Below are 25,701 nucleotides of genomic sequence, written 5' to 3'. Positions count from 1 at the left end.
CAATTTCCTTCTTAAACATCCAGTTTGTCCCCCCCCCCCCGCTACTTAGTTTAAACGTAGCTGTGTTGCAGTAGCAAACCTGCCTGCCAGAATGCTGGTCCCTAACCTATTAAGGTGCAACCGTCTCTCTTGTAGAATTTATGCTTACCACAAAATATACTCCAGTGATCCAAGAATTTGAATCCTTGCTTCCTGCATCAGTTCCCCAGCCATACGTTCAAGTCCACTATCTCCCTGATTCTGGCCTCACCAGCCCAAGGAACTGGAAGCAACCGGAGATAAGGGTCCCTAACCTATTAAGGTGCAACCGTCTCTCTTGTAGAATTTATGCTTACCACAAAATATACTCCAGTGATCCAAGAATTTGAATCCTTGCTTCCTGCATCAGTTCCCCAGCCATACGTTCAAGTCCACTATCTCCCTGATTCTGGCCTCACCAGCCCAAGGAACTGGAAGCAAACCGGAGATAACCACCTTGGACGCCCTGCTTTTCAGCCTTCTTCCTAGTTCTCCGAAGTCCAGCTGTAGTATGTTCCTCCTCTTCTTCCCGACATCATTTGTGCCGACATGTACCACCACCTCTGGCTCTTCACCTTCGTCCTTGAGGATTTCCTGCACTCTGTCTGTGGTGTCTTTCACCCTGGCACCAGGAAGGCAACACACCATCCTTAAGTCCCGTTGCTGCCACAAAAACCCCGGGCAGTTCCTCTCACTATGGAGTCCCCTATTACCACGGCTCTGTGCGATGTCAGACTCTTCCGCTCTGTCTCCACACCAACTTTTGATTGACAGACCTGGCCGCCTCACGGACTGGCAGTGTCATCTGTCTCTACTGTTTCCAAAAGATTCAACTTGTTCCTGACAGGTACTTCCCCCAGGGTCTCTTGCACCTGTCTCCTCTGTGCCTTCCTCATCGTCTCCTCTCTTCTGCTCTCCTCTGGTACGATTGGTGTAATAACCTCGCTGAAGGTCTTGTCCAGAAAGATCTCGTTCTCTCGGATGAGCCTAAGGTCCTCGTGTTCTTTCATCAGTGCTGCAATATGCTCAGTCAGTAGCTGAACGTGCACACACTTTCCACACTTATACGAGCCAGACACACCAGAGTCGTTGACCTCCCACATCAAGCACATAGCGCACTGAACCAACTTGGCAGTCATGTCTTCACCCTCTTCAACTGTGGCGTAATCATTTCACTCAACCTCCTTGTCAAAGCCTCACTCTTCAATCCACAGGAACTTCCTTGGACCCTCTTTTTGGGGCAAGTCTGTGGATTTTAATTTAGGCTAGAGGAGGGGGGAGGGAGAGAGGCCCTACTTTGTAGGACCTAGGGTCTAGAACACACCCACTCTAATAACAATCACTTACCTTCCCGACCGGCTTTGCGCTCCGACTTCACTTCTGCCCAGCTCCCGCCGCTCTCTGATGCGAAAAGACCGCTGGCGTCGAGGTAAGTTCTTAAATAACAATCACTTACCTTCCCGACTGGCTTTGCGCTCTTCTTTCTGTACTGCTGGCACTGACTCATGTGGCAACCTTGGACCAGGCTACCAGTGTCTGGTGGCTTGGCCTCCTCTCGCTGGTTCTCCAGGAGGACTGTGTGGCCAAATTCTGCACCAACTCCATTTACAAGTTTGCTGATGATATCACTGTTCTAGGTTGGATCTCAAACAATAATGACGCAGAGAACAGGAAGAAGACAGAGTGCTTGGCGGCATGGTATAAAGACAACAATATTGCCATCAGCAGCAGCAAAAATGAAGGAGCTGGTCATTGACTTCAGGAAGCAGAGTGGAGGGCACGCAGCTGACTGCAGCTATGGTGCTGAGGTGGAGATGGTCGAAAGCGTCAAGTTCCTGGGAATCACCAACAATCTGTCCTGGTTCACCCATGCTGACACTACGGTCAAGAAAGCACAACAACACCTCTACTTCCTCAGAAGGCTAAAGAAATTCAGCATGTCCATAAAGATTTGTACAAATTCTTATAGATGAACCATAGAAAGCATCCTATCTGGATGTATCACAGCTTGGTATGGCAACTGCTCTTCCAAAGACCACACAAAACTACAGGAAGTTGTGAACACAGCCCAGTCCATCACGCAAACCAGCTGCCCATCCACTGATTCTATCTATACTTCCCACTGCCTTGGGAAAGCAACCAACATAATCAAAGACCCCCCCCCCCCCCCCTCCCACCCCAGATATACTCTCTGACACCCTCTTCTGTTGGACAGAAGATATAAAAGTTTGAATACACAAACAAACAGCTTCTTCCCTGCTGTTATTAGACTTTTGAATGAACTTGTTTAATGTTAATGCTGATCTCTCTCTCTTTCTGCACCTTCTTGGCAGCTGTAACCTTGTATCCTGCACTGTGTTCTGTTACCCGGATGCACTTTACTACCTGTAAAGCACATAAGACAACACTTTTCACTGTACCTCGATACACATGCCAGTAACAAATCAAATTAAATTAAGTCAAAAAGAGGTCTCCTCTCCTTCACATCATCATATTCAGCAGGACTTCTAGGTCCCTCTTGGAGAAACATGATGCCAAAATTCCTTTCTCCACCATGTTCCAAGTCTGGCTGTCAAAGAGCAGGATAGCTTCAGAATGCCAGTGTTTGTGGACATTTTAAAGCTGATCTGGGCACAAGAGGTACTAGTTTTTCTGAGTATATCTGTGAGTGGCATGTTGTTGTGGGAGCAGCACATAGTAAGATGGGATGGAAATTGGACATGAGAGATGTTATGGGGCGGGTCATTAATGAGGAGAAGTTTGATAACATAGGGCAAGTAAATCTGCTAGAAAACTCGATCCAACTCAGACTTAACCTAATGTGTTCCAGAGTTCAAACTTTACAAAATAATTAGATAGTTTAGGAGACTATGTAATAAGTACCAATTCTAGCACAATCAGGATATCCAAAGATGGGAGAATCTATTGAGGAGGGATTTGTACTTTAGAATTTTAAGTTATTGTAAAACACTGAAAACAAGGATAGAAAATTAGTATTTGCCAAATCTTTACACCTGTCCGCAGTCAGGAAAAAGAAAGAAACTTAAAAACATAAGCAATGAGAGCAGGATTATACAATCCAGCTCCTTGAGTCTGATCCACCATTCAATACAAACGTGGCTGCTCTTCTGTCACAAAGTCATTTACTCAGCTGCTCCACATACTCTTTGATTCTCTGAGAAACCAAACATTTTACTGTCCCATTCTTAAAGATGCTCAATGTTGGAGCATCCATAGCCCAGGGATAACAGCCTTCCGTGATGACTCCTTTCATTATTAATTCTGCTTTTCTCTCCTCAAATGCTGCTTCTCATGCAAATATATTTCTAGCATTTTCTGTTCTTGTTTCGATTTTGAATCATGAATGTATGTTTCAATGCGATAAATTCATTCTTCCAAACAGCAGACAAGATGGGCTCATTTTTCTCTCATTGTAGGATGACTCCCTCAGAGCACGAACACCCTCCTGTGAATGTTTGCTATCCAACTGCCATTCAAGCATATTCTTCATTAAATATGGAGACCAAAGCTTCACACAGTATTCCACAACTGGTGTCACCGAAGCCCTGCACAGTGTAGTAAGTCTTCAAAGTAGACAGTTCCAGTGTACAGGAGGATGAGAGGAGGGAGGGCATAGACACGATTTCACAGTCACAGGAATGTGCTGGCAGACGGCAAGCTGCTTTGAAGTGTGTCTACTTCAACACCAGGAGTATCCAGAATAAGGTAGGTGAGCTTGGAGCATGGATAGGTACCTGGGACTTCGATGTTGTGGCCATTTCGGAGATATGGATAGAGCAGGGTCAGGAATGGATGTTGCAGGTTTCAGGGTTTAGATCTTTCATTAAGAACAGGGAAGACGGTAAAAGAGGGGGACGTGTGGCCTTATTAGTCAATGACAGTATAACGGTGGCTGAATGAACTTTTGACGAGGATTCATCTACTGAGGTGGTATGGGCTGAGGTTAGAAACAGGAGAGGAGAGGTCACACTGCTTAGAGTCTTTTATAGGCCTTCACAGAGTTCCAGGAAGGTGGAGGAGAGGATTGGTAAAACAATTCTGGGTAGGAGTGAAAGGAACAGGGTGGTCATTATGGAGGACTTTAAATTCCCAACATTGACTGGAAATGCTATAACTCTAGTATGTCGGATGGATCAGTCTTTGTAAAATGTGTGCAGGAGGGTTTCCTGACACTATGTCGAAGGGCCGACAAGAGGGGAGGCCACACTGGATCTGGTGCTTGGTAATGGACCAGGCCAGGTGTTTGATTTAGTGGTAGGTGAGCATTTTGGAGAGAGTAACCGTAATTTGGTTACGTTTAGTTTAGCAATGAAAAGGGATAGGTACATGCCATAGGGCAGGAGTTATAGAAGGGAGAAGGACAATTATAATGCGATTAGGCAAGAATTAGGATGCATATAATGGGGTAGCAAAATGTAGGGATGGTATGAGCCTTATGTCTGTTGTAGGAAAAGTTTTGGAAAGGATTATAAGAGATAGGATTTATAATTATGTAGCAAGCAACAATTTGATTTCAGACAGTCAACATGGTTTTATCAAGGGCAGGTCATGTCTCACAAACCTCACTGAGTTTTTTGAGAAGGTGACCAAGCATGTGGATGAGGATAGGGCAGTTGACGTGGTATACATGGACTTCAGTAAAGCCTTTGATAACGTTCCACATGATAGGTAGTTGGACAAAATGTAGAGGCATGGGTTTGAGGGCGATTTAGCAGTTTGGATTAGAAACTGGCTTTCTGAAAGAAGGCAACGAGTGGTGGTTGCTGGAAAATATTCAGCCGAGTCCAATTACTAGTGGTGTGCCACAAGGATCTATTTTAGGAGCATTGCTCTTTTTCATTTTTATAAATGACTTGGATGCAGGTTTAGGTAGATGGGTCAGTAAGTTTGCAGATGATAGTAATGGTGGAGTAATGGACAGTGTAGAAGAAAGTTGCAGGTTGCAGGGGGTCTTGGATAAACTGCAGAATTTAGCTGAGAGGTGGCAAATGGAGTTCAATGCAGATAAATGTGAAGTGATTCACTTCAGTAAGAATAACAGAAAGGCAGAATACTGGGTCAATGGAAAGATTCTTGGTAGTGCGGATGTGCAGAGGGATCTTGGAGTCCATAAACATAGATCCCTGAAGGTTGCCAACCAGGATGATAGTGCTGTTAAAAAGGCATATGGTGTGTTAGGTTTTATTTGTAGACGGATTGAGTTCCGGAGCCGTAATGTCATGCTGAAACTATACAAATGCTAGTCTGGCTGCACTTGGAATATTATGTACAGTTCTGGTCGTCCCATTACAGGAAGGATGTAGAAGCATTGGAAAAGGTGCAGAGGAGATTTACCAGGATGTTGTCTGATCTGGTGGGAAGGCTCAGAGACTTGGGTCTATTCTCATTGGACAGAAGAAGGCTAAGAGGGTATTTGATAGAGACATTCAAGATGATCAGAGGATTAGATAGGGTAGACAGTGAAAGTCTTTTTCCTAGGATGATGACGTCAGCTTGTACGAGGGGGCATAGCTACAAATTGAGGGGTGGTAGATTTAAGACAGATGTCAGAGGCAGGTTCTTTACTCAGAGAGTGGTAAGGGAGTGGAATGCCCTACCTGTCAATGTAGTTAACTCAGCCACATGAGGGAAATTTAACAGTCCTTGGATAAGCACATGGATGATGATGGAATAGTGTAGGGAGATGGGCTTAGGTTAGTTCACAGGTCAGCGCAACATCAAGGGCTGAAGGGCCTATTCTGTGCTGTATTGTTCTATGTTCTAAGCAGGTGGCTGGAAGGACACAGCAAGCCAGGCAGCATCAGACAGTAGAGACATCAACATTTCAGGTATTATGCCTTCTTCAGGACTAGATGTGGGGAGGGGGAGCTACAGATAAAGAGGGAGGTGGTGGGCTGAGGAGGGTAGCGGAATGGTAAGGTAGTGATAGGTGGACACAGGTAGTCTCCATTGCTACAGTGAATCTGACCGCAAATTGGAGGAACAAAACCTTAGCTCCGTCTGGGTAGTAGACAGCCCAGCGGACTTAACATTGAGTTTTCTCATTTCAAATAACCTTCCTACTCATCTCCCAAATCCCTTTCCAACCCCGCCTCCTCCCTTCCATCCCTCCGACTGACCATTCCTGCCAGCTACCAAATGGATCCATCCTTCCCATCGATCAGCCAGGTCGTACCCACCACCTATCAGTACCTCACCATTCCGCTACTCTCCCCACCCCCCCAACCCAGCCCCTTTAACTGTAGCGCTCCCTAGCCCCACATCTCATCCTGAAGAACGTTAACTTCTCCACCTCCTGACGCTGCCTGGTTTCTGTGTTCTTCCAGCCTCCTGTTTGTCTCCTTTGGATTCTAGCATCTGCAGTTTTTTTTTATCTCTGTAGCAAGACTTCCTTGTTCTTGTACTCAAATCCCAATGTAACAAAACCAGCATGCCACTCGTCTTCCTAATTCCTTGTCTTCCTTATCGGAGTACACTCTAATCCCTCTGAAAATCAACATTTAAAACATTTTGCAATTTGAAAAAAGATCTAGTTTTCAATTATTTTACTACCAATGTGATTAACCTTATAATTTCCTATATGATACTTCATTTGCTATCATAATGCCCATATATATTATTGCTCTCTCTTTCTCTCCTCACTGCTTACAAAAATTCTTAAGTCAACAGAAACAGCAAAGATGCTGGATAGGAAGATGCTATCATATTAAAATTAACAAAGCATCTCCACCCATAATCTTATATGATACTACAATTACTGGAGAATTAGTTAAATGTGATTTTCACAGTACACCAGTACTCTCACTCATGTTAATATACACATCAGTTCATCAGTCCACTAATAGCTGTGAGCACCTCAGCTCATTAGCATACCTTTCATCACTAACATACAGAGACCAGTGACTTTAACCTTTGCCCTTGTATATTCTTGAAAGGAAAAGATGGAAAACATGTCACTTGCCCAAACTGCAACTTTTTGTTTTGCCATGTTCACAGTCTGAAGTTTAGGGGTTCGGTCAGTCATGTATTTCTCCTCGTTGAAGCTTCCTTGATACCTTGTCAGTTTTTTATTTCAGGTTTTCTTTTTACAGTCACTAGATTCACATCCACAATCATTGTATCTGTAATTGTCCTTTTGAAAAAAATTACACATTGGGATTAAAGTGCAATATGTCTGTAGAAGATTCAGGGCTATGATCTGTGATCATGACAATGTGCATTAATGATTTGGACTTGAAGATCAAATGTAGTCTATCCAATTTTGTAGATGATACAAAACTGGGTGGGAATGTGTACTTTAAGGAAGATAGAAAGCTGCTTCAAAAGGATTTGGACAGCCATTGACCCCCTAGAGCCTGCTCCACCATTCAATATGTCCATGGTAGATAATCAAGCTCAATATCCTAATCACATTCTTCCCTCCATAACCTATGATCCCTTTAGCTATAAGAGCTATATTTACCTTCCTTCTGAAAACACATGTTTTAACCTTGCCCACTTTCTGTGGTAGTGAATTTCATAGGCTTACCACTCTCTGCGTAAAAAGATTTCTCCTCATCTCAATCTTAAAAGGTTTATCCCTTATCCTTAAACTATGACCCCTTTGTCTGGATTTAGGGATATTATTCCTGCATCTAACCTGTCTAATCCTGTTTAGAATTTTATAGATTTCAGTGAGATTGTTCCCTCATTAATCTAAACTCCAGTGAATATAATCCTAAGTTCCAATCTCTCCTCAAATGTAAGTTCTGCTATCCCAGGAATTAATTCCCAGCAGGTTCATTTGAAGTTGACTACTGCACATTAGTAACGTATTGCACCTATGTAATATTTGGCCTACTCAAACTCGATAACTGGCAAGTCATAGAGTCATAGAGATGTACAGCACGGAAACAGACCTTTCAGTCCAACCCATCCATGCCGACCAGATATCCCAACATAATCTAGTCCCACCTCCAGCACCCAGCCCATATCTCTCCAAACCCCTCCTATTCATATACCCATCCAGATGCCTTTTAAATGTTGTAACTGTTCTAGTTTCCTCCACTTCCTCTGGCAACTCATTCCATACACGTACCACCCTCTGGGTGAAAAAGTTGCCCCTTAGGTCTCTTTTATATCTTTCCTCCCCCCTCACCCTCTAGTTCTGGAACCCCCACTTAAGGGAAGAGACTTTGTCTATTTACCCTATCCATGCCCCTCATGATTTTTAAGACCTCTATAAGATCACCCCTCAGCCTCTGACGCTCCAGGGAAAACAGCCCCAGTCTATTCAACCTCTCCCTATAGCTCAAATCCTCCAAATCTGGCAACATCCTTGGAAATCTTTTCTGAACCCTTTTAACTTTCACAATATCCTTCTGACAGGAAGGAGACCAGAGTTGCACACAATATTCCAGAAGTGGCCTAATCAATGTTCTGTACAGCTGCAACATGACCTCCCAACTCCTGTACTCAATACTCTGACCAATAATGGAAAGCATCCTTCACTTCAATTTTGTTGGCAGGAACTGTCTTCTGTACAATATCTGCTTCATTGTTATATTGCTTTGTAAGGCAATATTCTGCCAGGAACTTCAGGCTACAATAAGTTACAAACACTGCCATGATCACAATAATATCGCAGAACTGGGCTGGGTCTCCTTGGTTTTGTGTTGCAAAGGAAAACATTTTGCAAGCAACCTTTTAGGCTGTTGCCAAGTCATAGAATTATAGTTGTACAGCATGGAAACAGACCTCTTGGTCCAACTATTCCACACTGACCAAGTTTCCCAAACTAAATTAGTTCCACTTGCCTCCTCATACCTCTCTAAACCTCTTCTATTGATGTACCCATCCAAATGTCTTTTGAATGTTATAACTGTAACAGCATCCACCACTTCCTCAGGCGGTTCCACGCAGTAACCACCCTCTGTGTGAAAACATTGCCCCTCAGGTCATTTTAAATCTTTACCATTTCGCCTTAAAAATATGCCCCCTAGTGTTTGCACATTTTCCTTCACAACCTTACATAGGTCAAAACCTTACTTTTCACTCTGAACATAGCTTTAGGCTATAGATGTAACTGTGTTTATGTCTTTGCAGTTCTGGCTTGTAATGTTCATTGAAGACTGGCCTTTTCTGCAAACAGGGTCACTGTTCTAGAGGATGTTTGATATGTGTTAGTCCAATCATCATTTTTCTCAGAAGGAGTTCTTGACATTTGGATTTTCTTGTTGATTATTCGTTACCTTAAATGTTTTATACCAGCCTATAAAAGGAATTCAACTTAATTGTGTTTTAAACACTTGTTTCCAATAATTCTTAGGCATCTATGGATATGAATAACATGTTAGACATACCTCAGAATTTCTTTCCTTGTGAAGACAGTACAATCCTTTAAAAGGGAAATAAAAATCAGTTTTAATTGTCTCTTTAGTACAGTTGCTCATATGGGTAGGTGTAAAAGACCTACTCCAAATCCCAAAAAAAACTTCAGCAAGCTTTCTAACTCTAAATACTGTGACAAATTAACTTTACACTATTAATAATTCTGATATTTTGAACTATTTATTTCATTCCTTAAAAGTTTTAAATGCAAACATTGAAGATATTTACCTCAGGCACTGAAGTGTTCACATTAAAATCCCACAATGAAGTTTTATCAGCTAACATTAGCCTACCTCTGTACAACATTTTCATAAAACATAGAAACAGAGAAGATAGGAGCTGGAAGAGCCTGTTCCACCATTCTATATGAACATGGACGGTCATTGAGCTCAATATCCTTGTTCGACTCTCCTCCAAAGTCTGACCCACAGCCTCCAGATGAAGAGGCAGCAGCTGAAGGCTCACTGAGGAGGTGGAGGAGAATGGGATGTCACAATAACTTTCTCCAACTGACTGCTGGTCAGTGTAGGCACTGATTAAGGATGTCACAGGCCCTCATCACCAACTGTGCCATCGGTTGCAGCTCTTGTGTAATTACATACCGACAGCCCTGAAGTTATAGCTGTCCTGAATGTATATACAAGTGGTTTGTTTCAAGGAACAACTGGGTACCTGTGTAGCATCTCCCAGTCCATAGACTGCAAGGACATGGATTGCTGGACTGATTAGGACCAACCATAGCCAACCCATTGGACTCAAATGGGACAAGTCTCTGACTAACCATAGTCCCCCTTAACCACACTAAGGACTGCTCTCCTTTGACTTTAGGGCATGGTCATTTGCTTGAATCCCATGCAGTGTGTTTGTTGAGCAAGGTGCTGGCACATGCTACAGAGGTTGACATACCATGTGCTATACAGTGACATGTTCAGTGCTCCCCCACCAAGACAACAGTTATTATACGTACTGATTGGACTTATCAAACTGGTAGCTATGCGATGGAGGAGGATTTCCTGGAATGTATGAGGGATGGTTTCCTGGATCAATATGTCAAGGAACCAACTAGAGATCAAACCATCCTTGACTGGGGTATTGTGAGATGAGAGAAGATTAATCAGCAATGTTGTGGCTTGAGACCCTTTGGGGAAGAGTGACCATAATATGGCCGAATTCTTCACTAAGGCGGAGAGTGATGCAATTAATCTGAGTGTAGGGTTCTGAGCTTAAAGGAACTAAACTTTGATGGTATGAGATATGCATTGATGAGGATAAGCTGGCCAAGAATACTTAAAAGGTTGATGGTGGATAGGCAATAGTATACATGGATAAACTTCAACAATTGTACATCCCTGTCTGATGTAAGAGTAAAACAGGAAAGGTGGCTCAAACATGGTTAACAACGGAAGTCAGGGATAGTGTTACAGCTAAAGAGGAGGAATATAAATTGCCAGAAAAAGCAGCAAACCTGAGGACTGGGTGAAACTTAAAATTCAGCAGGTGAGGGCAAAGACTTTAATTTGGAAGGGGAAAATAGAATATGAAAGGAAGCATGTGGAAAACATAAAAACTGACTGCAAAAGCTTCTATAGACATGTGAAGAGAAAAACACTGGTGGAGACAAATGTAGGTCCCTTGCAATTAGAATTGGGTGAATTCATAATGGACAATAAAGGAATGGCAGATCAGTTGAACAAATATTTTTGATCTGTTTTCACCAAGGACAACCTTCAAGAATAGGCTAGGACTGTTTTCCCTGGAGTGTTGGAGGCTGAGGGGTGACCTTATAGATGTTTACAAAATCATGATCAGCATGGATAGGATAAATAGACAAAGTCTTTTCCCTTGGGTGGGGGAGTCCAGAACTAGAGGGCATAAGTTTAGGTTGAAAGGGGAAAGATATAAAAGAGACCTAAGGGGAAACTTTTTCACACAGAGGGTGGTACGTGTATGGAATGAGCTGCCAGAGGAAGTGTTGGAGGCTGGTACAATTGCAACATTTAAAAGGCATCTGGATGGGTTTGAGGGATATGGCCAGGTGCTGGCAGGTGGGACTAGATTGTGTTGGGATATTTGGTCAGCATGGACATTTCCGTGCTGTACATTTCTATGACTCGAAATACTAAGGGGCAGAGGGTCAAGCATGAAGAAGAAACTGAAGGAAATCCTGATTAGTCAGGAAATAGTTTGGGGGAAATTCATGGAATTAAAACCTGATAAGTCCCCAGGCCCTGATGCTCTGATCTCAGAGTACTTAAGGAAGTGGCCCTAGAAATAGCAGGCACATTGGTGATCATTTTCTAACATTCTGTAGATTCAGGAACAGTTCCAATGTGACTCTACTCTTTAAAAAGGAGGAGGAGAGAAAATGGGGAATTATAGGCCAGTTAGCCTGACATAGGTGGTGAGGAAAATGCTGGAGTCAATTATTAAAGATGTAATAACTGAGCATTTGGACATGATTTGGAGATGCCAGTGTTGGGCTGGGGTGTACAAAGTTAAAAATCACACAACACCAGGTTATAGTCCAACAGGTTTAATTGGAAACACACTAGCTTTCGGAGCGACGCTCCTTCATCAGGCGTCGCTCCGAAAGCTAGTGTGCTTCCAATTAAACCTGTTGGACTCTAACCTGGTGTTGTGTGATTTTTAACTTTGAGCATTTGAAAAGTGGTGACAGAAACGGTTCGAGTCAGCATGGATTCACTAAAGGGAAATCACGCTTGACAAATCTTCTGGAATCTTTTGAGGATGTGACCAGTAGAGTAGACAATAGTGAATCAGTAGATATTGTGTATCTGGACTTTCTAAGAGGCTGCAGGGTGACTTGGTTCAGTGGGCAAATACTTGGCAAATGCAATATAATGTGGATAAATATGAAACAGGAAGGCAGATTATTATCTGAATGGTGGCAGTTTAGGAAAAGGTGAGGTGTAATGAGACCTGGGTGTCATGGTGCAATAGTCACTGAAGGTTGGCATGCAGGTGCAGCAGGCAGTGAGGAAAGCTAATGGCATGCTGGCCTTCATAGCAAGAGGATTTGAGTATCGGAGTAAGGATGTCTTGGTGAGGCCACACCTTGAGTATTATGCGCAGTTTTGTCTCCTAGTCAGAGGAATGATATTCTTGCTCTTGAGGGAGTCCATGGAAGGTTCACCGGACTGATTCCAGGATGGCAGAACTGACATATTAGGAAAGATGGGATCAACTGGGCTTGTATTCACTGGAACTTAGAAGAATGGTGTGAGGGAGGGGGGGGGGGGGGAGCGGCTCATAGAAACATATAAAATCCTGATGGGACTGGACAGGCTAGATGCAGGAAGAATGTTCCCGATGTTGAGGAAGTCAAGAACTAGGGGTGACAGTCTAAGAATAAGGGGTAAACCATTCAGGACTAAGTTGAGGAAGCATTTCGTCACTCAGAGTTGTGAAACCTGTGGCATTCTCTTCCACAGGAAGCTGCTGGGGCCAGTACATTAGGTATATTCAAAAAGGAGCTGGATGTGGCCCTTGCTGCTAAAGGGATCAAGAGGTGTGGAGAGAAAGGGAGAATGGGATGCTGAGATTGCATGATCAGCCATGGTCGTTTTGAATGATGGTGCAGGCTCGAAAGGTTGAATGGGCTACTCTGGCACCATTTTCTATGCTTCTATGATATCTCAAACAGTGTCATCTTGCAGTTAATGGACAGTGTAGAGTGCCAGAGATTGTTCAGCCTTTTCCTGAAGTGGATTCGGGTTTTCTGGTCGGCTATGTAAGTGGTGACCTGTGCTGTGACCTTGGTTCAGAGAGCCCTGGTCAGTCTCCTGCTGCAATCCCTGGGGAAGAGGTCCTCCTGTCCTTTCCTGGATTGCTTGGAGCAGAACCTCTGGCAAGGCAATGCTTAACCTTTGGGGCCAGTTTTTGCTTTGACTAATACATCTCCAGGAGAGTGTGAAGCGATGACAACCATCAGAGGCTGAGTGAAGCTTCTTATCTTCAGTGAGAGTCTGTCCAGATGACCTTTTTATGTATGAAACCTGGATTCTAGATAGTGGAAGGTACTGACTGAGGTGAGAACTGCCTGCCTGTCCTGACCTTTCAGAATCATGACAGAAAATCTCATGAACATGTGTAAAGCTGAAACTGTATGATCATGTGAAAACAAACTTGCTGTCCCAAACACAAATGACTCCCACTTCCAGATCCATCTCCGGAGTCAAATTCTAATGGAAGTTTCCAGTCTGTGGGTGGAATATTAGAGGGGGGGGGGGTCTGAGAAACATGGGCTATGGTGAGATCTGTATCAGAATTGAATAAGGATTATAGGAGCTACCATCTCGGCATTGGCAGCCATGTTGCTCTAGCTTTCATAATGTTGCCCAGCACGGTGGTGTTTCCCATTAAATTGCCATTTTAGGGGGTTTATTGCTTTGTTGAACACCTTGTTAATAGTGTAGCTCACCTCATTAATATTCAGTTTCCTATTTTAGCAAATGCACTAAACAAGCTAGACATTCAGAAAACTCAAAATGGAAATCAGAGCAGGTGAATTCAGCTCACCACTTGCTCTCAAGATCATCCATGTTGGGCACTGGATAATGACATCTCAGGGCACACTCCAAGGGCACCGGCTACATGCACCTCACATCCACGGATATTGCCCATAATATACAGAAGCAGAAGCAGGCTATTCAACCCATTGAGTCTGTTCTGCCAGTCGATGAGATCACGGCTGTTCTCATAATCTGCAATTGCCTTTTCTTCATTACATTTGATTCCTTTTCTGACTAAAAATCTGGTGTTTGATGTGCTCTAAAAACTGACATGACACATCTCTGATTCACTTACAGGATGTGTCTGCACTTTGCAGCACCTTGGGTTGCACTGGTAACTATCATAGTTCTGCTGCAACAAGAACACTATGCTGAGGAGAACACACCCATGGGCTGGGCCAGACTGCATGCACAGCCTTCACTCACTTTGACTCTACCTCGACACTCACAGAATCTCTACCTTGCTTTTTTGCACTCTGTCCCCCTCAACAAGAAATTCCAGGCTCAAATTGCTTCTGCTTTGCCCTGCCACTTAGCACAGACCTTAAGGAAGGAAGCTTGTCGTGGTTGTCTGTCAGCCTTAGTCAAGTCAAGGGAGTAGACTTCGCTTATGGAGTTATGGAGACATACAGCATGGAAACAGACCCTTTGGTCCAACTCAGCCAGATATGGTAAATTAATCTAGAGCCATTTGCCAGCATTTGGCCCATATCCCTCTAAACCCTTCCTATTCAGATGCCTTATAAATGTTGTAATTGTAGCAGCCTCCACCAGTTCCTCTGGCAGCTCATTTCCATACACGCATCACCCTCTGCATGAAAAAGTTACCCCTGAGGTTCCTTTAAAATCTTTCCCCTCTCACCTTAAACCTGTGCCTCCTAGTTTTGGATTCCATCACCCCAGGGAAGAGGTGACCTTGTCTATTCACCTTAGCCATGCCCCTCATGATTTTATAAACCACTATAAGGTCACCTTTCAACTTCCAACGCTCCAGGGAAAATTGTCCCAGTCTATTCAGCTTGTCCTTATAACTCAAGCCTTCCAAACCTGGCAACATCCTTGTAAATCTTTTCTGAACCCTTTCACCTTTCACAACATCCTTCCTTTAGTAGGGAGACCAGAACTGAATGCTGTATTCCAACAGTGGCTTAACCAATGTCCTGTACAGCCATGACCTCCAAACACCTATACTCAATGCACTGACCAATAAAGGCAAGCACTCCAAATGCCTTCTTCACTATCCTATATACCTGCGACTCTACTTTCAAGGAACTATAGATCTGCACTCCAAGATCTCTTTGTTCAGCATTACTCCCCAGGACCTTACCATCCTGCCCTGATTTGCCTTTCCAAAATGCAGCACCTCACATTTATCTGAATTAAACTCCATCTGCCACTCCTCAGCCCATTGGCCCATCTGATCAAGGTTCCGTTGTACTCTGAGGTAACTTCTTCACTGCCCACTATACTTCCAATTTTGGCATCATTTGCAAACTTATTAACGTACCTCCTATGTTCACATCCAAATCATTTATGTAAATGATGCAAAGCAGTGGACCCAACAACAATCCTTATGGCACACCACTGGTCACAGGCCTCCAGTCTGAAAAGCAACCCTCCACCACAACCCTCTGTCTCCTATCTTTGAGCCAGTTCTATATCCAAATGTCTAGTTCTGCCTGTATTCCATGAGATCTAAGTTTGCTAACCAATCTAACATGAAGAATCTTGTCAAACACCTTCCTGGTTCATATAGATCACGTCCACCATTCTGCCTTCATAATCCTCTTCGTTACTTCTTCAAAAACTTCAATTAAGTTAGTGAGGCATGATTTCCCACACACAAAGCCATATTGATTTTCCCTAATCAATCCTTGCCTTTCCTAATACATGTAAATCCTGTCCCTCAGAATTCCCTCCAACAATTTGCCCACCACTGATGTCAGGCTCATCGGTCCATAGTTCCCTGGCTTGTCCTTACCACCTTTATTAAATAGTGGCACCATGTTAGCCAACCTCTAGTCTTCGGGCACCTCATCTGTGACTATCGATGATACAAGTATCTTAGCAAGAGCCCCAGCAATCACTTCTCTAGCTTCCCACAGAGTTCTAGGGTACACCTGATCAGGTCCCGGGGATTTATCTACCTTTATGTGTTTTAAGACATCCTGCACTTCCTCCTCTATAATATGGACATTTTTCAAGATGACACCATCTATTTTCCCACATTCTATATCTTTCATGCCCTTTTCCACAGTAAACACTGATGCAAAATACTCATTCAGTATACGGTGGCACAGTGGTTAGCACTGCTGCCTCACAGCGCCAGAGACCCGGGTTCAATTCCCGCCTCTGGAGACTCTCTGTGTGGAGTTTGCACATTCTCCCCGTGTCTGCATGGGTTTCCTCCGGGTGCTCCGGTTTCCTCCCACAATCCAAAGATGTGCAGGTTAGGTGAATTGGCCATGCTAAATTGCCTGTAGTGTTAGGTGAAGAGGTAAATGTAGGGGAATGGGTCTGGGTGGGTTGCGCTTCGGCGGGTCGGTGTGGACTTGTTGGGCCGTAGGGCCTGTTTCCACACTGTAAGTAATCTAATCTAATCTAATCTATCTCCCCCATCTCCTGCAGTTCCACACATGGGTGACTTTGCTGATCTTTAAGGGGTCCTATTCTCTCCCTAGTTACCCTTCTGACCTTAATGTGTTTATAAAAACTGTTGGATTCTCCTTAACCCTATATGCCAAAGCTATCTCATGTCCCCTTTTTGTACTCTTGATTTCCCTCTGAGTTATACTCCTCCTGCTTTTATATTCTTCTGGAGCTTCACCCAACCCCCTGCTGTCTATACCTGACATATGCTTCCTTCTTTTTCTTGACCAAAACCTCAATTTCTCTAGTCATCCACCATTTCCTATATCTATCAGCCTTAACCTTCAGAAACCTACTGTCTCTGGACTCTCGTTATCTCATTTCTGAAGGCTTCCCATTTTCTAGCCATCCTTTTACCTGTGAATATCTGCCCCAATCAACTTCTGAAAGGTCTTGCCTAATATCGTCAAACCTGGCCTTCCACTAATTTAGAACTTTAACTTTTAGATCTGGTCTAACCTTTCCCATCACTATTTTGAAATTAATAGCATTATGGTCATTGGCCCTAAAGTATTCCCGCACTGACACCTCAATCACCTGCCCTGCCTTATTTCACAAGAGTAGGTCAATGTTTGCACCTTCTCTAGTAGGTACATCCACATAATGAATCAGAAAACTTTCTTGAACACACTTAACAAATTCTTCTCCATCCAAGCCCTAACGCTACGGCAGTCCCTGTCTATTTTTGGAAAGTTAAAATCCCCTACCATAACCACCCTATTATTCTTATAGAAAACTGAGATCTCCTTACAAATTTGCTTCTCAATTTCATACTGACTATTGGAGGGTCTATAGTACAGTCCCAATAAGGTGATCATCCCTTTCTTATTTTTCAGTTCTACCCAAATAACTTCCCTGGATGTACTCACAGGAATATTCTCCATAAGTACAGCCACAATGTTATTCTTTAACAAAAATGTCCCTCCCCCTCCTCTCTTGCCCCCCCCCCCCCCCTCCCTTTCTATCCTTCCTTTTCATCTATCCCCTGGAACATTAAGCTGCCAGCCCTATCCATCCCTGAGCCATGTCTCTTGTAATTACTATGATATCCCAGATCCATGTTCCCAACCATAACTTGAGTTTATCTGCTGATCTGTTGACTTCTTGCATTGAAATAAATGCAGTTTATTTCATCAATCCTACTTTGTTCTCTGCTTTCTTTTCCTGCCTGCTATAACTGTTTGACTTGTTCCTTCTCCCAACTGCACCATTCTCAGACTAATCTCTTTACTCACTATCACCCTGGATTCCACCCACTTTGTTACTTTAGAGCCAGTTTTGATACCAGAAACTTGGCTGTTTATGATACAATCCCCTGAGAGTCCATCACCCCTACATTTTCCAAAACAGCATACTTGTTTGAGATAGGGATAGCCACAGGAGACCCCTGCACTACCTGCCTACCCCTCCCACCTTTCATGGAGGTAACTCATTTACTTGACTGTATCTGATATTTGGCTATCTTCCTGTAACTGCTATCCAGCACAACCCCTAGCTCTTGTAAATTCCTCACTTCCTCTAACTGCTGCTCCAACTGATCCATGCCATTTGAAAGGACTTGCAACAAAACACATTTACTGCAGACATAATCATCAGTAACATGGAAACTCTCCCTAATCTCCCATATCCGAAAGGAAGAGCACATCACTCAATCAAGGCCATCTTTGCACCTTAGCAATCTACAGACCCAGGAAATAGCACACTCTTACTGCTCTAAAAACACAGCTTTAGGATAACTTAGTACCTATGTTTTATATTTTTAAAGTTTAATCAAGAGACAGATCTCAATAAAAAATTTAATCAATAAAAATCCCCACTTTACTCAATATTGTCAATTTACAAAAAAAAGCAAGGTTATACTTTAAAAGCCACTTAGTTGCTCCTGTGCTGTGATGCACAGATTTATCCAAGGTCAGCTGTGAATTTCACTGCTTGTTAATTTTTCTTAGAACAAACTTACCTGCATTTGGCCCATATACCTCTAAAGCTTTGCTATTCATATACTTGTCCAAATGTTTCTTAAATGTTGTAACTGGACCTGCACCTACCACTTCCTCTGGCAATTCACTGCACGTGAACTAACCTCTGTGAGAACAAGTCTCCCCCCCAGTTGCCTTTTAAATATTTTTCCACTCACCTTTAACCTATGCCCTCAAGTTTTGGACTTCCCACCCCAGGGAAAAGACCTTGTCTATTTACCCCATCCATGCCCCTCATGATTTTAAAAACATCTGTAAGGTTACCCTTCAACCTCTTATGTTCCAGTGAAGAATTTCCCAGTCTATCCAGCCTTTCCCCCATACTCAAGCCCTCCAGTCCAAACCTTGTGAATCTTTACTGAATACTCTTCAATTGAATAATATTCTTCTGAGAGCAGGGTAACCAGAACTGTACACAGTTTGAAGTTAATGGTAGCTTCTGATACCAGCCCAAGGGCTTCAACGCATCAGTCAGTCTCTTGAGGCAGTCAGATACAGAGATACCCATCTTCACTCGTCCTGCCTTCTTATGGGAGATGAAAGTGGGTGGCACAGCTGTGTATTGGTGCAGGTCGGGGAAGTGTCCCAAGTGAGTGAGTAGGACATGCAGGCATAATGGCATTGTGAATTAGGTAGGTGATGACGAAAGATGTTGCAAGCAATAGTGAGAGTGATAGAGCATAAGCCTTGGAGGGAGTTGGCTACAGTAGCAAAGATAGAGTGAGCGTGAGGCATCAGAGAAAAGATGCGTGGCCCTTATGCTGATGAGGTAGAGGAGATCATTGGATCAGACAAATGAGACTGCATTGACCTGAGGCAACCTCAGACCAGATGGGCATGGTCTGGTATCATGGTCTCCACTGCAGGACACGGGGAAAGAAAGCACCCTGCATGTGCACAATCCCATCCAACACAACCTCCAGGTCCTGGGGAAAGAAAGCACCCTGCACATCCACCATCCCATCCAGCACAACCTCTAGGTCCTGGGGAAAGAGTGCACCCTGCATTTGCACCATTGCATCCAGCACAACCTCCAGGTCCTGGGGAAAGAAAGCAACCTGCACATCCACCGTCCCATCCAGCACAACCTCCAGGTCCTAGGGAAAGAGTGCAACCTGCACATCCACCGTCCCATCCAGCACGGCCTCCAGGTCCTGGGGAAAGACTGCACCCTGCATGTGCACCATTGCATCCAGCACAACCTCCAGGTCCTGGAGAAAGAGTGCACCCTGCACATCCACCGTCCCATCCAGCACAACCTCCAGGTCCTAGGGAAAGAGTGCACCCTGCACATCCACCGTCCCATCCAGCACGGCCTCCAGGTCCTGGAGAAAGAGTGCACCCTGCACATCCACCGTCCCATCCAGCACAACCTCCAGGTCCTGGGGAAAGACTGCACCCTGCATGTGCACCATTGCATTCAGCACAACCTCCAGGTCCTGGAGAAAGAGTGCACCCTGCATGCACCATCTCATCCAGCACAACCTCTAGGCCCCTGTCGATAAAGCTGGATGGCAATTCCTCCCATTTAGCCCTGTCTGGGGCAAATGTCAGAAACAGTGACTGACTGCTTTATGTGGGTGAACCAAGTCCTTTAGAGATGCCATGGGTGTAATCTCTGGCAGTGAATTCTGGAATATCTGCTGAGTTGTGTCTTGTTCTCAGAATGGCATATATTAAGGTGAGGCAAGACTCAGATATGAGAGACACCATAGGGGCAGGGTAGGTAGTTAATTAGGTGAGTTTATTAAAATTCATCCAGAAAACTCACTAGGCCATGTGGCGGAAAACTCAAATGCAACTTGGAGTTAGCCAAAAAAAACATAGATTCAGTCCTGTATGTGTGTAAAGCCACATAATACTATGAAACTGCAGGTCTTGTGGTTCTTATGGCTATGATGAAATGCCTTTTTCAACTAAACTGAGGAATCTCTAAATCTAGAGCACCTCAACTTGGATTTTGTTCCTGGTCATTTATAATCTGTGGTCTGCGAATTAAATTGCAGGATTAAATTACAGAGCTGGAATGAATGTCTATGTCATTTGTACATTACATATCCAAAGAAGAATCTTTTGTTTAGTTTGCTGATTTAGCACAAAAGGGTACACCATACTGTACCACATGTATCAATTTTCAAATGGAGTCACTATGGATGAGTTGCATTTGAGTATTAATGTAAAAACAATGTAAAAACCACTGCAAGCGATCGTTTTTTAATGGGAAATATATGTCTTGAATTACATTTCCAATTTGCAAGTGTGAGCCAACCAAGCTTTAATGCACTTTGCCCGTAATGCATTAGGTCTTACACATTAATTGAGTTTCACCACAAAAACATTGTTTCCTGGTGCCACTGTAAACAACAGTTAAAAAAAAGTTGATGATGGACCAGAATTTTCCAAGAAAATAATAATAAGCACTCAGCACTTGCCTTCAGTAGCTCATAAAGAACCTAACGATGTAGCGATGAAGAAAAACAGCCTTGTAAAATCGAGAACTTCCTATGAAATGGAAAGAGTTTGCTTGATTTGCATCAAAACAAAGTTACTATAGTTTTATCAGACTATAAGGCTGCTTTCACATTAGAGAGAGAGAGACACTGGTGGTGCTTTAACCGGTGAGGAGAAAGGTCCATCATGGCAACCTCAGCTGATACAGGAATTGAACCCACATTGTATCACAAATTAGCTATCCAACCAAATGAGCTAAGGGGAGAGTCCATTTGCACCTATTTAAGGCTGAGATAGATAGACTCTGTAGGTAATCAAGGGTTACAGAGAGAGGGCAGAAAAATGAACACGAGGGTTGTCAGACCAGCCCTGATCCTATTGAATAACAGAGCAGGCTCGAGGGGCCTAACAACCTATTCCTGTTCCTGTTTCTTATGGTCTTGTTGTCTAATCCAGAGGTGAGGACATTACCATTGTGTCACAAGACCCTTCCAAAGCAACCATTGTTGATTGAGAAAACATTAAAACAGCTAATTTTTGAGAAATTGATACCTAGTTGAATAAGCTAGAAAGTCACTTTCTACATTATTTTGGAAAAGATATTAAACAAATGTAGTTTAAATTGGATTTAAAGTAAACTTTATTATATTCAGTGTCTCTGCAGTAATTTCCATGTTCCATATTTCATAGGTTAAATTTAATGTATGATCCTTAAAAGCAAAGAACATTAACTTTTCTCAGTTCTGGTCATAGAGTCATAGAGATGTACAGCATGGAAACAGACCCTTTGGTCCAACCTGTTCACACCAACCAGATATCCCAACCCAATCCAGTCCCATCTGCCAGCACCCGGCCCATATCCCTCCAAACCCTTCCTATTCATATATCCATCCAAATGCCTCTTAAATGTTGTAATTGTACCAGCCTTCACCACATCCTCTGGCAGCTCATTCCATACCACCCTCTGCGTGAAAAAGTTGCCCCTTAGGTCTCTTTTATATCTTTCCCCTCTCACCCTAAACTTATGCCCTCTAGTTCTGAACTCCCCGATCCCAGGGAAAAGACTTTGTCTATTTATCCTATCCATGCCCCTCATAATTTTGTAAACCTCTATAAGGTCACCCCTCAGCCACCGACGTTCCAGGGAAAACAGCCCCAGCCTGTTCAGCCTCTCCCTAAAGCTCAAATTCTCCAACCTTGGCAACATCCTTGTAAATCTTTTCTGAACCCTTTCAAGTTTCACAACATCTTTCCAATAGGAAGGAGACCAGAATTGCACGCAATATTCCAATAGTGGCCTAACCAATGTCCTGTACAGCCGCAACATGACCTCCCAACTCACAGAGCAGAAACATTGAATGGAATTTGATATAGGTGAAAAGGGTATTTCATAGAATTCCTACAGTGTGGAAGTAGGCCATTCTGTTCACTGAGTCCACATTGACCCACCCAGACCCTTCCCCCTACGCTATCTCTGTAACTCTGCATTTCCTATGGTCAGTCCTCCTACCCTGCATATCTTTCTTCACATCTGGTGGAGAGTCAGTGAGAAGCCCAGGTCACTTCCACTGGGGTGATCCACATTAATATGCACCTAACTCAAATTTATCTGGCCATTGTTGAGATTTCCCTTGGATGAAAGCCAGTAGAGGCCCAAATCCAACCACTGTCCATTTCCCCAAGAGTTGCTGACTAATCAGGAGGCAACATATGGATCAGAAACTGGCTTAATAATAGGACTCAAAGGATCATGGTAGAAGGCTGTTTGAGTGACTGGAGGCTACTGTCCAGGGTGTACCACAAGGGTCAGTACTGGGACCCCGATTGTTTGTTATGTACATAAATGATATAGATGAAAATTGGGGGAAATGTCAAGTAAATTTGCAGACAACACCAAGGTTGGAAGAGTGGTTAATAGTGAAGAAGATGGTTGTAGGTTACAGGAAAGTATAGATGGGTTGGTCAGATAGGCAGATTAGTGGCAGATGGTATTTAACCCTGATGAGTGTGAGATGATGCACTTTGGAAGAGGAAACAAGATGAGGGAGTATTTAATGAATGGCAGGACACTGGGTGGCTTAGAAAAACAGAGGTAATTATTCGCAGATCCCTGAAGTTGACAGAGCACGTGAATAGGATCATTAAGAAGGCATATGGGACACTTGCTTTCATCACTCGTGTCATAGAGTATAAGAGCAAGGGGGTAATGTCGGAGTTGTACGGACTGTTGGAGAGGCCACAGCTGGAGTACTGTGTGCATTTTGGTCACCTCACTACAGGAAGGATGTGATAGCACAAGACGGGGTAGAGAGGAGGTTCATCAGGATGTTGCCTGGGATGGAGAAATTGAGCTACAAGAGAGACTAGATAGGCTTGGATTGTTTTCTCTAGAGAAGAGAAGACTAAGAGAGGACATAATAGAGGTGTATAAGATCCTGAAGGGGATGGACAGAGTGAACAGAGAGCAACTGTTCCCTTGGTTGAGGCTTCAATCATGAGGACTCTCACCATTCTTTTATAGATGCACGATAGAAAGCAACAACTGCCCTGCTCAGGACTGTAAGAAACTACAGAAAGTTGAGCACAGTCCAATCCACCACACAAACCGACCTGCCATGTACTGACTCCATCTACACGTCTCACTGCCTCGGGAAGGCAGCCAACAACATCAAAGACACCACCCACCCGGGTTATCATATCTCTCAACCTCTTCCATCAGGCAGAAGATACAAAAGCTTAAACACACTGACCAACAGGCTCAAAAACAGCTTCTTCCCCACTGTTATTACATTTCTGAGTAGATCTCTCAAATTTCAAATCTAATGTCGATTTTGCTTTTCGTGCACCTTCTCTGCAGCCGAAACGTCGTATTCCTCACTCTGTTCAACCCACCCCGTGATCTTTATATGGTATGATCTGCTAGGAGAAAGTGAGGACTGCAGATGCCGGAGATCTGAGCTGAAAAATGTGTTGCTGGAAAAGCGCAGCAGGTCAGGCAGCATCCAAGGAGCAGGAAAATCGACGTTTCGGGCATAAGCCCTTCTTCAGGAATGAAGAGAGTGTGCCAAGCAGGCTAAGGTAAAAGGTAGGGAGAAGCGACTTGAGGAAGGGGCGTTGGGAATGCGATAGGTGGAAGGAGGTTAAGGTGAGGGTGATAGGCCAGAGAGGGGGTGGGGGCGGAGAGGTCAGGAAGAAGATTGCAGGTCAAGAAGGCGATGCTGAGTCCGAGGGTTGGGACTGAGATAAGGTGGGGGAAGGGCGGTCATGAAGAAGCTGGAGAAATCTGCATTTCCCCTCCCCCCACCTATACTGCCTATACTGCACGTAAACTTTTCACTGTATCCAGCTATATGTGGTAATAATAATTTAAAAAATAGAGAACATGGTTTCAGGGTCAAAAGCAGGAGATTCAGAGGGGATTTGAGAAAAAGCATTTTCACTCGGGCAGTGAGAATCTGGAATGCACTGCCTGGGAAGGTGTTGGAAGCTGGAAACCTTATAACCTTTAAAAAATATTTGGATAAGTGCTTCAAATATCATAACATTAAGGATATGAGACAAGTGCAGGAAATTGGGATTAGCACACTTTCAATTGTAATTATATCAGTGCAGACACAAAGGGCCAAAGGGCCTTTTCTGTGCAATATGAATCTAGGAACTTAGAAAATAATCAGCAAATGTAATTCAAAATAAAGCTTAAAAATTATAATTGTTGGAAACCTGAAATAAAAACAAAGTATTAACCATTATTAATAGTCATTATTAACATTTTAATTTCATTAAGCAGTAGAGGTCTTTTGATAGATTTACTCAAGCACTACAGTTCCATCTCTTTTTGGTAAATGGCAAGTTATAAGGAACACCATAATTTGCTCCACAACACAGAAGTATTTTAGTATTACATAAGTTTTTATGTAAAGAAAATGGAGAGAATTCAACTCCATTTTTATGTTGGTTTGTATGTAAGTTAGGCGAAAGGGGGTACTGCAGATGCTGAAGGTTCGAGTCAAGACGAGAGTAGTGCTGGAAAAGCACAGCAAGTCAGGCAGCATCCGAGGAGCCAAAGCCCTTTTTCAGGAATGAGGTAATACTTCCGAGTATAAATTAGGCAACAATTAAAGAGAAATAGCATTCTGTAATGTAACAGTTATTCCAAACTTAGGATTTTTTTTAAATGCAGCGTCCAACACACCTACAAAGTAAAAACCAAAGACAGGTGTCACTGAAATTCATACTTCATGCTCATACGCTCGAGAATCGAATTAGTACCTCTGCTTCAATATCGCTAACATAAAATAACTGATGTTCCTTTTTCTCAACAGAGCTTTAAGAATTTAAATTCTGAATAAGTGTCACAGAAATTGAATTTTTCTATTTCAGATGCTGGTTGACCTGATGTGTGTTTGCAGCATTGATCAATTTTACACTTGCAGCATTTATTGTTGAAGAGGAGAGTATGAAACAGACTGGTAAGCTAGAGGAGATACTTGTTAGGAAGGAAGATGTGTTGGGCATTTTGAAAAACTTGAGGATAGACAAGTCCCCCGGGCCTGACGGGATATATCCTAGGATTATGTGGGAAGCAAGAGAGGAAATTGCAGAGCCGTTGGCAATGATCTTTTCGTCTTCACTGTCAACGGGGTTGGTACCAGGGGACAGGAGAGTGGCGAATGTTGTGCCCC

General features: G+C 43.4%; 1 protein-coding gene across 3 annotated transcripts in view; it reads right to left on the bottom strand.

The window, feature by feature from the left end:
• The window catches only part of LOC122548457 (calcium and integrin-binding family member 2-like), a 51,378-nt gene that overhangs the window by 16,880 nt on the left and 8,797 nt on the right, over positions 1 to 25,701 (bottom strand). For 2 of the 3 annotated variants that reach the window (XM_043687158.1, XM_043687166.1), the window contains exon 3: positions 9,381 to 9,415. The exons of the other annotated variant lie outside the window; for it this stretch is intronic. In XM_043687158.1, the coding sequence (XP_043543093.1) occupies positions 9,381 to 9,415 (35 nt within the window). The remainder of the gene's footprint in view (positions 1 to 9,380; positions 9,416 to 25,701) is intronic. 3 annotated transcript variants of the gene reach the window in all.

This window comes from Chiloscyllium plagiosum, chromosome 1 (genome assembly GCF_004010195.1).
Source record: "Chiloscyllium plagiosum isolate BGI_BamShark_2017 chromosome 1, ASM401019v2, whole genome shotgun sequence".
Lineage (NCBI taxonomy): Eukaryota > Metazoa > Chordata > Chondrichthyes > Orectolobiformes > Hemiscylliidae > Chiloscyllium > Chiloscyllium plagiosum.
Note: the sequence above shows the minus strand (reverse complement) of the source record. Positions and strands in the feature narration are given on the sequence as shown.